This window comes from Sinocyclocheilus rhinocerous, unplaced genomic scaffold (assembly GCF_001515625.1).
Source record: "Sinocyclocheilus rhinocerous isolate Xijiao unplaced genomic scaffold, SAMN03320098_v1.1 scaffold4189, whole genome shotgun sequence".
Taxonomy (NCBI): domain Eukaryota; kingdom Metazoa; phylum Chordata; class Actinopteri; order Cypriniformes; family Cyprinidae; genus Sinocyclocheilus; species Sinocyclocheilus rhinocerous.
In genome coordinates this window covers 113,955-130,279 of record NW_015645057.1, presented here as the reverse complement: position 1 = coordinate 130,279, position 16,325 = coordinate 113,955, and the positions used below count along the sequence as shown (strand labels likewise).

General features: G+C 38.0%; 2 protein-coding genes and 1 long non-coding RNA gene across 4 annotated transcripts in view; 1 reads left to right on the top strand and 2 right to left on the bottom strand.

The window, feature by feature from the left end:
- Positions 1 to 1,782, bottom strand: part of LOC107705152 (uncharacterized) — a 2,342-nt gene extending 560 nt beyond the window's left edge. The window contains exons 1-3 of the long non-coding RNA XR_001636043.1: positions 1,767 to 1,782; positions 1,407 to 1,484; positions 902 to 989 (exon numbers count right to left, since the gene is read on the bottom strand). This is a non-coding gene — a long non-coding RNA (uncharacterized LOC107705152). The remainder of the gene's footprint in view (positions 1 to 901; positions 990 to 1,406; positions 1,485 to 1,766) is intronic.
- A 1,714-nt stretch (positions 1,783 to 3,496) lies between these two features.
- On the bottom strand, positions 3,497 to 8,686 carry LOC107705146 (shugoshin-like 2). The gene is made up of 8 exons (XM_016508300.1): positions 8,492 to 8,686; positions 8,294 to 8,404; positions 8,008 to 8,183; positions 7,697 to 7,774; positions 7,453 to 7,483; positions 6,270 to 7,256; positions 4,319 to 4,847; positions 3,497 to 3,584 (listed from the first exon to the last, which is right to left on the bottom strand). The coding sequence occupies exons 1-8, from the start codon at positions 8,556 to 8,558 to the stop codon at positions 3,497 to 3,499; spliced, it is 2,067 nt and encodes a 688-aa protein (XP_016363786.1). The 5' UTR covers positions 8,559 to 8,686.
- A 1,405-nt stretch (positions 8,687 to 10,091) lies between these two features.
- LOC107705166 (ubiquitin carboxyl-terminal esterase L3 (ubiquitin thiolesterase)) lies at positions 10,092 to 15,089 on the top strand. 2 transcript variants are annotated; one of them, XM_016508340.1, is made up of 9 exons: positions 10,093 to 10,253; positions 10,429 to 10,440; positions 10,785 to 10,913; positions 12,332 to 12,488; positions 12,587 to 12,672; positions 12,771 to 12,818; positions 13,745 to 13,820; positions 13,981 to 14,039; positions 14,920 to 15,089. In XM_016508340.1, exons 1-9 carry the CDS (start codon positions 10,212 to 10,214, stop codon positions 15,001 to 15,003), a joined length of 693 nt encoding a protein of 230 aa, XP_016363826.1. In that variant the 5' UTR covers positions 10,093 to 10,211; the 3' UTR covers positions 15,004 to 15,089. The 2 variants fall into 2 exon arrangements, with proteins under 2 accessions (XP_016363827.1, XP_016363826.1); XM_016508341.1 differs by lacking the exon at positions 10,429 to 10,440 and having other exon boundaries at positions 10,092 to 10,253.
- The last annotated feature ends 1,236 nt before the right edge of the window (positions 15,090 to 16,325 follow it).

Here is a 16,325-nt window from a genome sequence, read left to right as displayed (position 1 = left end):
AGCAAATCAATGAGTGAATTACTCATCCACTGTTTAAAAAAATACTTTAGCTGGGTTTCCACAGGCAGGGTCACAATTATCTAGTGTATGAAGCTAAAGTTTTTTGGGTTAAGGTTCATAATGTAGAACATTTTTAACATCGTATGCTGTATATGCATAGGTAGCTAGCAAACAAGGAATACAGCTGTTAAGCTAATAGTCACATTTAGCTGAATCAAGATCATGATTTAGAAGTGTTGGATACTGCTGGAAATGCTGCTATGGGGTATCCTATTTATTATTTTAGGATTTTTTTTGTTTGCCCCAGTGAAGCATTTCTATTAATATGACTGATTAAGTAGTCAAACTCATTCCATATCAGCAGAATAGTGTGGTACAGAAAGTCTATGTCAATAAAACAGGTTCTGAATGAATTATGTTACTGATACCTAATGGTCAAAAGCAATAGCAAAAGTAGGCTAATAGGTCAATATTATTAAATTGCAGACAATGATTTTGAAAAGCTAGGCTGGCTTGCACGCTATATTGCCAAAAGTATTGGGATCGATACAGTCATTTTAGACACTTCCAAAACTGTGGCAACAAAGATGGAAATACAATTTTTTTTAACCTTGCCTTATAAACAGAGGCATTGTTGTGTTAGAATAGAAAAGGGTCATGTTCAAACTATTGGTATACAATTAGAAGCACACACTTCCCTAGAATATCATTATATGCTTAAACATTATTATTTGTACTCATGGAAATTACTAAAGTAGTCAAACCTGTTCATTAGAAGGGGGTGTCCCAATACTTTGGGCAATATAGTGTATGTTTGGTGCGGTAGGGGGCCCAACCTCATATTCTTTCATAGGGCCCAAAATTGCTAGCGGCGCCCCTGGACTGCTATAAGGTCGCATACTGTGTTTTCTTGAGTGGTCTACTGCTTTGAATGAACTGAGCATAGAAAATGGATGATAAGAGAGGGAGAATGGGTGAACAATGTTGCCCTGTTGTGGAAAAATAGATTGTGATCATCCTTTTCAGAAATCTCAAAAACTATAAAATCGATGATACAGTAATTATGAAAAAGCTGCTTGTTTTTAATATTGATATATTTAAACAACCTCAATTCAATATTATTGCATTATTTCATTATTTATTTGCCATCATTTACTTCAATTAGATGACTTTAATATAAAGATTACTTTAATAAGTAAATAAAAAATAATAATTTTAAGTCATCCTTCAGAAATGTGCTGAGGCTCCCTCTTGGCATTATTGTGGCATTATGTGAAGAGCCAGACTAAACAACAATTTTAAGGGTTCCTATTTTCAGACCGGATGTATATCACTTCCAAATCTCATCCTGCATGACATTTGTTCACTCACATGACAAACATACTATCATAAATACTGTAACATACCTTAACATGATTATGAGGGTAAGATGCCACTGGTTTGCAATTGTACAGAGACAGAATGTCTTCTATGGGTAAGCTGTTCTGAAAATGAGAGGACAATGATACAGCTTGTGGACAAAAACACAAATGCTGTTGAAACCAGTTACTTATCCCTACCAAAAGCATTCCAGCAAATGAAGAAAGGATCATTGCTTCTCTTTCCAGGTGATTAGGGTACTGGCTAATATGTCTTAAACTGCCAATTCCTCTACAAATATATCATTGCCAAATGTGAGCCACAAAAATATATATGGTAAAATACAGCATACATAAAAGTAAATCTGTGGAACAAACACATAAATGCCAGTCATATAAATTACTCACATGTCATTCTCAGCTGCATTCTTCTCATCATCTTTACTGAGCCACCACAAAGCCACACTTATAGTCAAGTCATAATTGGCCTACATGAATGTGCAGAGATGTATTTAGAACATATTTAGCAATACAGTCCCCTAGATTGTTGAATCTTGTTTTTCTATACTGCAAAAATGTCAACAATTCTGTGTTTTTCTGTCAATATGGGGTGCTGTGTGTACATTAATGAGGAAAAAAAAATTAACTTAAATGATTTTAGCAAATGGCTGCAATATAACAAAGAGTGAAAAATTTAAGGGGGTCTGAATACTTTCCGTACCCACTGTATAACATTCTATAACATTTGAAATAAGAACAATAGCAACTAATATTTATACTCTTTCAATAGGACAACCCTAACCTTTGATATTAAACTTTCGCGTTAATATTGATGACTTACCAGATCATCTAACATTGTTGAAGTGCTTTTCCCCTTTGGATCAAAACCATTTTCTCTGAGTCGCTGTCCAATATATTCACCACTAAAAAGGTTTTTAAAAAACTTTGTTCGGAAAGTGTGTCCTTACATATGAACAATTTATGATCACATTTATCCTGATACAGTACAGTAAATTTATTTCATGCTACTTACAGCGAAGTTTTAACATCTCTCTTCACTCGCTTGGCCTCCATTTGAAACACTCAGTTGAAACACTTAATTCTAAATGTCTTTATTTAAAAATTTAGTCTGGAACAATAGCAGAAATCCCATTAAAACAGCAACATTAGAAAAAATAAACATTACACATAAAAAACAAAACAAAAAACACCACGAGTAGAACTTTACCTAGTAGTTAATCCTCTGCCAGGGGTAAGACTAAACACAGGAAGCAAACTATATTTTGGCTTATTACGAACAGGAAAATTGAGATAGGATGTCTAACACACAAGTGTTAGGTTACCATCTGATGAAACTAACATTTGAAAGATACAAGTTGGAAAAAAAATACTGATTAAATTTAAAAAAAATAGTCTGTGGCTATAAGCTCAAAACATTTGAATTCAATGCCTTTTCTTAATAAGACTGATCACCTCTACAAATAGAAAATGATAATTTTTCACGAAAACACAGAAATTATTTTAAACAAAGAAAACTCGTTGAAACTTACCTAAAACTCGTATACCAACACTTCCTGACAGCACAATAAGATAGATAACTATATAACTATAACTATAAGATGTTTTGGTCTACTTTCAGACAATATAAACTGGTTAAACAGACACTCCTACTCGATCTCAGAATTGTCGGCGTCTCAGGTGAACAGTCCTCTAAATTATTCATTCAGTCCTTCAATCACTATAACACTGTCGGCCAGTGCCTGGTTACATAACACACAGACTCAACTTTCCTATATATATCTTGATAGTAAAGAGATGAGGAAATGAGCAAAGCGGACTTCCATACGACCAGTAATAAATGCCACAAAGGGTTGAAAAGCAGAATTAAGTTAATAATAAATTGTGAATAGAGCAGGTTCTCTTTATCAACCATTAAAATAAATATCATCTCAAATTCAAACAATATTTCCTATATATACACAAGAATGAAACTGAGCTATAAAGGCAAATTAACCGCTGTGATTAAAAATGATTTAATACTTTAATATCATTCTATTAAACATTTGCATTACATAAAAAGACAAAAAGTAGAGAAAAACCAAATAAAAATCTGAAATCAATAAATGGGAAAATCAGTCCTAAGTTAATTTCTTCTTCTTTTTGTCTTTGAACACCGGAGAGTTTAAGAATTTAGTATCAGAGTATTTGTCCCCACGCCTCATCTTGCTGTAAAAAAATAAAAATAAAATTAAGACAGAAATGCATTATATTTTATTGTATTACTTTAGACTGTGCTATATTATTTAAGCCCCTCCTTGAACCGTCACCTTAGCATGGTGGAGGAGTTTGAGTGCCTGAATGATCTCAGGAGCTGTTGCCTGGGGCTATATACCCCTGGTACGATCACTCATGGCAAACAGATCCTGGGTGACAGATGAGACAAAGTGCGTATCAAAAGCCCTTTATGATGACGATTAAATCAAGGCTTTCGTTCACCTTGCCCGGTATGGGGTCACCAGGGCCCCACCCTGGAGCCAGGCCTGGCTGGTGGCCAGGTCTATGCCCACGGGGCCTGGCAGGGCTCAGCCCGAAACCATGATGACAGGAGGTTGAGAGATACCGTCTAGATATAGTCGGGCTCACTTCCACTCACAGCTTGGGTTCTATAACCACTCTTCTCGACCAAGGGTGGACTCTCCACTATTCTGGCGTTGCCCAGGGTGAGAGGCAGCGAGCTGGTGTGGGCTTGTTAATAGCCCCCCAGTTGCATAAGGGTGTCCATCAGTGCACGTGGCACCAGGACACCCTAGGTTGGAGGTCTATAATCGAATTTGTAGTCGTTTCTTCTGATCTTCAGCCATATGTCTTGGACACTCTGGTAAAGAGAAGGGCTGAGCTGTCAACTGATCACCACCTGGTGGTGAGTTGGATCCGATGGCGGGGGAGAGGGCCGGACAGACCTGGCAGGCCCAAACGCATAGTGAGGGTCTGTTGGGAATGTTTGGCAGAGGCCACCATCAGAGAGGTCTTCGACTCCCACCTCCGACAGAGCTTCAACCAGGTCCCAAGGGAGACTGGGGATATTGAGTCTGAATGGACTATGTTCCACACCTCCATTGTCGTGGCGGCAGTTCGGAGCTGCGGCCGTAATGTCTCTGGCGTCTGTCGTGGCAGCAATCCCAGAACACGGTGGTGGACACCGGAGGTAAGGGATGCTGTCAAGCTGAAGGAGTTCTATCGGGTCTGGCTGACCCATGGGACTCCTGAAGCCACTGATGGGTACCGGCGGGCCAAGCAGAACGCGGCAGTGGCAAAAACTCGGGGAGAGGGAAGTCTGGGGGGCTCTGCTCGAACTACTGCCCACACGACCCAGCCTCGGATAAGCGGAGGAGTTTGGTGAGGCCATGGAGGAAGACTTTCGGTCGGCCTCAAAGAGATTCTGGCAAACCGTCCGGCGGCTCAGAAGGGGGAAGCAGTGTTCCGCCAACACTGTTTACAGTGGAAGTGGTGCGTTGCTGACTTCAACTGAGGATGTCGTCGGGCGGTGGAAAGAGTACTTTGAGGATCTCCTCAATCCCTCCAACACGCCCTCCGTAAAGGAAGCTGAGGCTGGGGACTCGGGGGGCTCATCCATCACCCTGGCTGAAGTTGCTGAGGTAGTCAAAAAACTCTGCGGTGACAAGGCTCCGGGGGCGGATGAGATCCGCTCAGAGTTTCTCAAGTCTCTGGATGTTGTGGGGCTGTCTTGGCTGACACGCCTCTGCAGCATTGCGTGGAGTTCGGGAACGGTGCCTCTGGACTGGCAGACCGGGGTGGTGGTCCCTCTTTTTAAGAAAGGGGACTGGAGGGTGTGTTCCAACTATAGGGGGAAATCACACTCCTCAGCCTCCCTGGGAAAGTCTATGCCAGGGTACTCGCCATGGCAAAACTTTCGGTCGGCCTCAAAGAGATTCTGGCAAACCGTCCGGCGGCTCAGAAGGGGGAAGCAGTGTTCCGCCAACACTGTTTACAGTGGAAGTGGTGCGTTGCTGACTTCAACTGAGGATGTCGTCGGGCGGTGGAAAGAGTACTTTGAGGATCTCCTCAATCCCTCCAACATGCCTTCCATAAAGGAAGCTGAGGCTGGGGACTCGGGGGGCTCATCCATCACCCTGGCTGAAGTTGCTGAGGTAGTCAAAAAACTCTGCGGTGACAAGGCTCCGGGGGCGGATGAGATCCGCTCAGAGTTTCTCAAGTCTCTGGATGTTGTGGGGCTGTCTTGGCTGACACGCCTCTGCAGCATTGCGTGGAGTTCGGGAACGGTGCCTCTGGACTGGCAGACCGGGGTGGTGGTCCCTCTTTTTTAGAAAGGGGACCGGAGGGTGTGTTCCAACTATAGGGGGATCACACTCCTCAGCCTCCCTGGGAAAGTCTATGCCAGGGTACTGGAAAGAAAAATCCGACCGATAGTTGAACCTCGGATTCAGGAGGAGCAATGCGGTTTTCGCTCTGGCCGTGGAACACTGGACCAGTTCTATACCCTCACTAGGGTGTTGGAGGGTTCATGGGAGTTTACCCAACCAGTCCATATGTGTTTTGTGGACCTGGAGAAGGCATTCGACCGTGTCCCTCGTGGCATCCTGTGGGAGGTACTTCAGGATTATGGGGTTCAGGGCTCGTTGCTACGGGCTGTTCGTTCCCTGTATGACCGGAGCAGGAGCTTGGTTCGCATTGCCGGCAGTAACCTGTTTCCAGTGCATGTTGGACTCCGCCAGGGTTGCCCTTTGTCACCGATTCTGTTCATTATTTTCATGGACAGAATTTCTAGGAGCAGCCAGGGAGCGGACGGTGTCTGTTTTGGTGGCTGCAAGATATCGTCTCTGCTTTTTGCGGATGATGTGGTCCTGTTGGCTTCATCAAATCAAGACTTACAGCGTGCACTGGAGAGGTTTGCAGCGAATGATTGACTTGCCTGTATCACAAATGTTCCTCTGTTTTTCTGTGTCTTGCACTTTTCAGACTGAGGAAGTGGGTGTGCTGGAGTTTTGTTTTTATGTTTTTGAACAGCGGTCTCACCGACATGCACATCAGTACCAGTAGACTCGAAGCATAAACTACTGGCAGACTGGACATTTTCATGAACATCAGATAAACCGTGATCCATCATAAGGGACAAAACTTTGGTCTTCCTGATCTTCTGAGGTCTTAGCTCATCTTGAACTATAAATGTTCTCCTGGGTTCCTGCGTAGCATGGGACTCTTTAGCTTTGTTTTTAACAGCTTTACTTGAAGTATTTTCAATTGCCTTGCTTCTTTCAGAATTCTGAAGCTCGAGATCACTAAAACAATTGTTAAAAATGTCATAAGGAGGATCTTGGGAGATTACGTATGTTTTTCTTGGATCTGGGTATGGTTCTTTCCGTTTACCTGTACGTCTGCTACTTTTAGTACGAGAGGTGACGTGAGTCTTCCTGCGTGCAGTTATTGACTCTGTTTGCTGCCCATTTTCCACTTCATTCTGAACAGTAGGAGAGCACTGCTGTGTCACAGCGGTCGTCTCATTTGGCACAGCTGATGTATAATCTGATCTACTAAATTCAATTGGTGAGTCTAACTTTGCAGATATAACCACACTATCTTTTTCTGACAGACACAAACCCTTCTTTTCTTGATGTTCCTCTGTAACTCTAGAGGTTCTTCTTGCATTTGTTTCAACTGTTACTATTTCAGCAGCACTGTCACTAAGGGTCACCTCCATTTCAGAGTCATATATGGTGTTTTGCTGTGCTGGACTGTCTCTTTCTTGGCTGGGATCATCACCGACTGTATTCACTGGTTCAGAATGGTCATAGTTCTGCTGTGGACACAATGGTTTGTCTTGCAAACTCCCAACCTCTTTCTCTATTTCAATCATGTGGTCTGAAAAATAAATCACAAATATTTAAAAAAAAAAACATCATCAAGACGTATTTAGCTTTAAATTACAAGGAAATTCATATCAGGTTAATTTCTATAAATTGGCATTACAGTGCCAATCATTCAAACTTAATTAAACTTGACTGACATACTTAAGGAAACTTGTAATCAATGAACAGTCTACAATGTGTTTTCATACCTTTACTGGCGTTGTGTCCAGAGTCTGGATCCTTTAAAAATAATAATAATGAGTATTATTAACATTAAATTAATTATAATGAAAATAGTTCATAATAATGTTGTGTCTATTTAACAATTAGCTATTTGTGAAACAATCAACAAAGTCATGATAATAATAAATATTACTACTATGCTGATCATTATTAATAACAACAAAAATAGCAATATAATTTAATTATTCAAAAAATATATTGACAGCTTACCTCCTCATTGCAAAAAATATCAACTGCCTTTGTCATCCAGTTAAGGGAAGAGTCATAAAACTCTCGTATAATGGCAAACTAGAGTCAGAAAAAAACATTAACTACATATATTGTTATGAATAATTAATAATGATGTATGTTCGTTGTTTTTAAAGTACAGTACAAGGTCAATGTGTTCAATAAATATAAGACTGATTTTGACTTATGCCTGTACAGCATAAATAAGTGTATACAAATATAAGTGTACAGTACATAAATATAAGGGTCAGGTATCCAAGACTGAAATTCATACTTCACTGTCACAGACTCACCAGTTGTTTGTTTTTATGACGCTGTTGAGCAAGATCAAAATGATTTGTCTGTGCTTCTTTCCTCAGTCGCACCACCTCTGCCTCCAGCTCTCTGCTCTTCTGCTTCTGAGCAACCAAAGCCAGAGTCAGAGCCTTGTTGTTACTTTTCAAAGAAAGCTTGAAGAATGATGAGGTATCTGAGAGATAATGAAGGTCCGGGTATTGCCATTGGTCAACTCACAACATACACCAGTAACACAAACTACACTAGTAATGCAAACAGGTAAATCTGTTTAGCATTTCTTACTGTGTATCTTGGTCTTTATCTTTGCTGCGTACACAGTTGCCGTCTGTTTGCCCATTCTTTTGTTTTCCTTCTTCTCTTTAGACGCCATTATCAGCGTTTTATCATTGGGAGCTGTAATGAAGACATGACTGATGATAATAATACCACGGCGGAATAATAAAACCGTTAACAATATGAATCTATATTCCGACTACTTACCAGTAATAAAAGAAGACGACAAACTCGACTCTTGATTATATTTATCTTTATACTTGTTAAAATGCATTTCTACTCGGATAACAAATATTTAGCATACAAATAAACTCGGTTTATACTCATTTAAAACCAAACATCGCCGCGGAATCTTAAAATTCTTCTTCTCTTGCTGTAAATATTGTTTGTAGAATCAACTGCTTAAGTATCGCCACCTACTGGACTAAATCTGCAACGTGACACCTGCAGCGCACCATCCTCCTCCAGGTACTGGAAAATGTCATAATATGCTCCTGGGAGGAGGCATAGACTTTGAACTCTGTAGAGGGAGGACATTATATTTTAGTGAATTTCTCTGAGACTATACATGCCACAGTTTGGATGTCCTGTACAGAGCACATTCAGGGCTTTTTTTAGAGATATCAAATGTTTGGAGGTTTGATCATAAACACTCCCTCTCCTTGGTCTTTAGATAAGACTGATATTGACAGAATTATCAAATTTAGCACTCTTAGGGAAATCTGATAATGTTTTGTAATTATCATTTAAATCTGCCCAATTTTTTTAATTGTTTGTCATAAATAAAAATCTCAGAAAAATGTTATGGGGTTGCAAATCGAAATATGACTTTTTGTTACAAAACAGGGCATACTTTTCATACATGTCTTCTGTAGAGGACACCAGGACAAACGGCATGGTAATCTGGCATTTTGGGGAGACACAACAAGTCAATAGGGAAAGAAATTATAGATCAATATTCCTATGAAATATGAGATATTCTTATGAAAATGTTGCCAAGTTATTACTCCCATTATTACACTTCTTTTTATTATTATTATGCTTTGCCCCAAGAACACATCAATATGCAAATTAGATGCAATGTATAGAATGGGAAACCCAATTTATGGACATTTCACGCACATATTCCATAAAGTACAGTAGTATATCAAACCATTCTGTTATATCTTTCATAACATAGTTGAGAATCATCTTTGTACAAATTTTGGTTAAAAATAGCCTGAAACCTAAAAAGTGATTGGTGAATGAAAAAAATAAAACATAGTTTTTGCCTTACATGCCTTTTCATGTCGGTTTATTTTTTGAATAACTTAGTCCTGGCGTCCTCTACAACGAATAAAATATACTTTTAAAATATATATTTAATAAATATATTAAAATATATATTTAAGAATGTTTTTCTCCATTTTGCTCCAACCAATGTAATGACAAAAAAAACAAAAAAAAACAAAAAAAAATTCCTGCTTCTCAGGAGGATATCAATAACATAATATAAACTAGTAATGTTTTAAAGAAAAATAACAAATAAATGCTAAAACAATCACATAACACAAAAAGAGAGGGGATTATGTGTATTTCAGAATAAAGGCTTGACCACAATATCGACTTGAATAGAAAATTGGCTATTTTCCATGTAAACGTGGTCAGAGCATCAAATACCTTCGTGACACTAAACAACATGAATGATGCCGCATCGTCCCTAATATAAGAGAGTGTTTCACTGACAATCGCGACCAAGCGGTAAATTTTATTTTGGAATTTAAGCCTGCACTTCAGGTGTGACGTCAGGCCAGTTGCTGAATTCACACACCCGCACTCACATATTCCCTTGAACTTCCTCCTCAGCTGTCAAAGCGTCTGCACACCATTGCTCGAGCTAGCAATATCATCTTTTTTATTTAGGATATCAGACGGGGCTTAATCTGAGATGGAGGGCCAGCGCTGGTTACCACTGGAAGCCAACCCAGAGGTATGAATTTCTCACGATCGCAAGATTTTTGTCGTTAATTCAATTTTATATCGTTCATGGGCTCGGTTTTTTTTTTTTTCAAAGGCAGCTTTTAGCAGGAACGGTAAGCTGCAGCTCATGTCTTTGACATCATATTTTATATGATACTGTTTTGTGTTCTGTGTCTGCTTTTCAGGTTATGAACCAAGTGAGTAGAGGTCTCGTCTGTCTGGGTGTGTCTAGGATTCAAAACTTGTGCCAAATGAATGAATCAGGTTTATTAAAGCACGTTTGTGTTAAAGCTAATTGCATCAACATTGGTTTGTTATGTTTATCAGCAGTACTGCGCTTAATATCTATGTTTTTACCTTACTGTATTTGCACTAATGTGAAATGTATTTTATGTTCCACATTAGTTTATTGATATGTTTAAATAGAAACGCTTCTAGATTGTGTAGGCCCTTGTGTGCCTCTCACCATACTAACCTTTACTAGTCTTGTGAAATATGATTTGTATTTAATATGTATGTGTTGTGTTATACTTTTGTTAAGTTTTTACGGCAGCTTGGCTTGGTACCCACCTGGCAGTTTGGAGATGTGTACGGTTTGGAAGCTGAAGTTCTCAGTTTGGTGCCGAGGCCTGTGTGTGCTGTACTTTTGCTCTTTCCTATAACAGAGAAGGTATGACTGCAGTTTATACCCATATTGACTTCATGTCAGCAAACAAGCTCTGTATTTATAGATGCCTGTTTGTAAATGATGAAGTTGCAACTGGATACGGTTGTTGCTGGCATCAACTAAGCTTGCAAATTATATCAGATCATAGTTTTATAGATTTTTTTATGCAAGGCTCTTTCTCTATTTGACATGATATGGTAATTCCCTTTTAATATATATTTTAAAGTGGTGTATTATTTTACTAAAGATTAGGTCTAAATAAAACGGAACAGAAAAGTCTCATCACGAGTTTCTCTCTTCACCATGACTCAAAATAAAATGAAATAACTGAATTTGCAGCACCAACATTTCTAATGATATTTATGATGATTTGAGCATTTTGTTCAGTTGAAGTGATAGTTTACCAATAATCATTTTGTGGTTATGTAATTAGTGTTAGAAACAATAAGAGTATAAAAACTTGTGAATGTTTTATATATATATATATATATATAAATAAATAAATAAAATGAGGGTAGTTAGGTTTCAGCATGACACAGGATGTGACAAAAAATTGTTACACAGTCCTGTGGCCATAAACGTAGACTCTATATTAAGACTATTGGTTTTTAGTTTTTTTTTTAATTCAATTAGATCAATTCTACGTTTTTATGTAACTAGCTTAAAAAAACAATTAGTAATTTGTGTGATTGCAAGTCCTGTACCTCTAAGTCCTTGAGGAGTTGATTTTATATTCATAATCAAATTCCAGTCAGATGAATAAAGCATCTTTGTCATTCTTGTAAATTATTATTAGTATTTTAAAGATGCACTAAGCGATTTTTTCCAAACGATGTTGATATTTGAAAGCACCAAAACAAAACTGCCCATACCCCAACAGGACCTCACCCTATTTTGATAACTCCGCCCCACACGTACGAACACAACCCTGGCAGCGACGATGGCGGAATCTGCTATGCCTGCCAGCCACAGCATATTCAAACAGAAGCCAACACAGAAAAGTTGTGTGAAAAAGCAAAATCAATGTAACTCACCTATCAAGAAACAAAGCAACCTCGGCGTCCGATTCCCTTCCGTTCCTTGCGTTCTCTCCACCGCTGGAAAGCTGCTCCAATGCGGGTCCTCTTGCCTGATCGTAGCCCTTCTTTTTAATGTTTTGTTCTTCCGAAATGTTCCTCTTTTTTTATCTGCCATCTCTCGCTATCTATAGTTGATCAGCTAATATCCGTCCTGTGCACTCACTGAGCGTTCTCTTCTCCCTATCATCACTAGATACGCCCCTTACTGCTGATTGGCTGTGAGTGTGTTTTGGGACTCAGTCAGACACTGTGGTCAAAAGTGTTATTCAAAATCGCTTAGTGAACCTTTAAGTGATATTTACTGTAAATTAAAATTTAGTAATATCCTTTTCCTCAATGTAGTATGAAACATTTAGACAGGAGGAGGAGGCAAAAATTAAGGCACAAGGACAAGAGTTGTCCTCGGATGTGTACTTCACGAAACAAACCATCGGCAATGCTTGTGGTACAATAGGGCTGATTCATGCTGTGGCAAACAATCAAAGGTATCTGGAGTTTGGTAAGTATCAGTTTTTTTGGAGTGATTTCACCTGTTTTGAAAAATATTAGTCGGTGCACTTGTTTGTGGGATGGTCATGACATTTCTTTTTTTGACAGAGCCCAATTCACCGCTTAAGGCATTTTTACTGCAGTCTGCAAAGATGAGCCCAGAAGAAAAGGCAGCTTTCCTTGAAAAAGATGAGGTGATAAAATATTATATATTTATTGCAACTGAATGGCCTCTGAAGGAATTAACCAAACTAAACTTTTCTTCATAGTACTGATATTTTTATGATTTCAGAGTATCCGAGTAACACATGAGTCAAGCGCCCAGGAAGGACAAACAGAGGTTGGTATTTGCTAAATACAGAGTAATTGCTTATACAGCATCCAAAACAGTACAGAGTATTTGCACACATTTTAAAGTTTATTACCACTGATGAATTTTCCATGTAATGTTGTTTTGTTAATGTTGAAGTAGCAGAATTTTGCAAATTGGACCATGTTGAGATATTGGAATGTAAGTCCTAGATTCACAATTTCTTAAAAAAAAAGAATAGAGGCAAAGAGGTCCAGCTCATTTATTTAATAATTAATTCTGGACCCATATATTAACACTTCAGATTTTGCATATCTGTGATGTCTGAGGCAGATTTTTTTTGAAGTCAAAATAAAATCAAACTTGACCATCCTTATTGAAAAAAAAAAAAGAATATTGCAGTGTTTTTAGTATAAATTAAATATATAAATGCACATTTTTTTCTTGTAATCTTTAATCAAAATTAAAAGTTTTCCTCACACTTGCAAAAATATCTCTGATGATGTGTGCACAGGTGAGAGGATTGGAAAATAATACCTCGCATCCTGCGACCTGACACTCACTTGAGATCGCAGAAATATACAATAACCCAATCAATTCCCAATGGACAAAATCAAGTCTTGCCCTACTTTTTTTTCGACTCAGCTATCCAATCAACACTATCTAATTGTCTTGTGAGCTACCGTCCTATCCTCACTTAAGATAATTGTGAACTTGGCAACTGCAAATCCAAGAATTATTGCTGCAGTCACATCTGCCTACAGTATAATCTTTAAGACCTTTCCAATCTGGTTTCACTACTTTCTACAGGACTGACATGCTCTCTTAATTCTTCATTAATTCTGAGAACTTAAGTATTCTCATTGTGTTGGATCTCAGTTCTGCTTTTTTATTGCTGTTCCAGTATCAGAGAAAAATTCTAACATGCTAATTATTTACTCTGCTCACCCTTATAGGCCCCAAGTTTAGATGAAAAAGTGGATTTGCATTTTATTGCCTTTGTAAATGTTGAGGGACATTTATATGAACTGGGTAGGTAAATTTAATTTTACATGATAAATGTTGTCATTGTTTTAGGAACTTGTCACAAAAAATTGAGAGATGTGCAGTATCAACACTTATACATAATTATTATGTGCAACATTATGAAGGGAGATATTACAGGTGTTCATATTTTGTTCATGTGTTTCAGATGGACGCAAACCTTTTCCAATTGTTCATGGGAAAACAACAGAGGACACATTTCTTGAGGTGGGATTTTTCTCATTCATGGGCTATAGATGTAAAGATTATCTCTAGCAATGGATGTATATTTGCAGTTTGTTTTGTTTGTAGGCATTAGCTACATTTACATGGATACCTTTTGTTTCAATCGGAATTAAATCATTCTGATTGATGAATCAGAACGTAGTGTTTACATGAACGCTAAATAAAGTGATTGGGTTGGTGTGCACGTTTATATGTCACAAGCTTCAAATCAAATTCGATCTTTTGTCATGTGTGTGCACACTGCGTGAATATACAGTTTCCCACTGTTTGCACATACTATTCTCCTAGCATCACTTCTTTTCTTTGTTTTAAAGAGCAGACTTAAAATCTATCTATTTCTGGTCCTAATTAGGAGACGAGGAGCACATGAAGATTTTAGCCGTGCTGCTTATATTTATTAAGCAGTAAACTCGCCAATTCCAAAAAAAGCCGTCTGTGGATGAGCGTAAGAAGTGAGGACTGATGTGACGTTATTCTGCTCCACTTCACAGACCGTGAGTGGAAGGAGAAATTTAGAATAACATGACAGTCATTTATGACACTTGTGGCATCATACTCCATTTCCATGTCACTGCACGTGCACTGTACTTTCCAGTTTCTGTTTTCAATCCAGTCAAGTGCCCTCTCAATTAGATTAGAAAAGGTCTACACCACCCCTTTCAATCTGATCGAAATTTCATTCAGATCGAGCTCAATCGGATCGTTTGCGGTGTTTACATGAAGAATTTTCAGTCTGATTGAGCCATCAGTCTGATTACTAACAGATTATTTAGTTGCATGTAAAAGTAGCTATTGTTTAAACAGTTGTGGATTGGGGGCCCATTTTTATGCATTTGGTATATGTTTTTGCCTGATCCTACAGGATTCTGCTGAGGTCTGCAAGAAGTTCATGGCACGTGATCCCCAGGAACTCCGTTTCACTGTGGTGGCTCTTTCCAAAGCATAAATGTTCTTGTTATTTTACCTAAGAGAAAAACTGCCAATCATTCAGAAGTGCTGAATACTTCAAACCTTTATAGGTTCAATTTTGACTTTGAATAAAAAAAAAAGTCTGTTAAAAATTGACCATAACGAAGAAAGCAAATTAGCTAATATTAAAAAGTGTACATGCACATAAAAAAAATGTTGTATCTGAATGTTTACAACTCTGATTGAAATAATTGTGTTAAATTCTCCAGAAGTATATATATAAAAAAAAAAAAAAACTGTTTTCTTGATGATATTAATTTACCTAATGGTGGTGTTCTTTTTTTTCTGCCGGAAAAGAAGATTGATTTAAAATAAAAGTTCTCCTGATGAATATGTAGACTTGCCATGTTTTGACACAAAAATGCTCTTTTAACAGGAGTGTGTCGGTGTGCCAGTGTGTCATTGCATATGGTGTCCTACTTCTAAATACCGTTTTCTCAAGAATACAGCAAAAAATTCAGATGAGACTAAAACAATAAAGAACAAATTTCCAATGGTCTCATGGTGACCTCATTGCTGTTTTATGAGTGACAATAGTTCACTCTCTGAATACTCAAGCAATGATTCATGTGCATCTTTTGTTTACATCCAAATGTTTTTTTCCTTCAAAACAGCAAAGTTCTCTAAAAAATTAATTTGTTAACAAAAATAATTGATTCAGATTTATATTTGATTTTAAGACATTAAGTATAGTTATATTTAAGATAAATATTTATTTGTTTTTGTACAATGTATTACAATACATGCCTCCTCTTGAATATTTGATTCTGATTGCTCAGTTGCAGCATTCAGTGGAATGAATAATGACTGTTGTGTAGGGACCTTCTTTTCTCTGTAAATGAAGGGTGCACACTATTGCTGAAAAGCACAATCACTAAGCACTCAGCAGTCAGATGTCCGTATGCACAAAGGCACAGATCCCTAAACAAGGCCATATCTGCAGATGAAACTTTTTTTGTAGAAGCATTTAAATTTGAACTAGCACCTCATGACTACACCATGTTATGTACGGGAAGCTGCAAAAGACACAGGCGCAAGTGGAATGTACAAAACATGGTGACATTAATTTTTAAGTAAATATAATGGGCGATATATTGCGTCACCAAAAATTACATATATTGCGCGATAAGTCGATATATTGATTATTGCGACAGGCCTACTGTTGTGCAGGGGAAATCAAGAAAGCGTTGCTTATATACTGTAGCTGTGATTTTTCTTTCTATCTTCTTTTTTAGTGAACTATTTGGTAAATAACCATTTAAAAATTAGATAATGTACAGTCAGCTGGTTATTATTGCA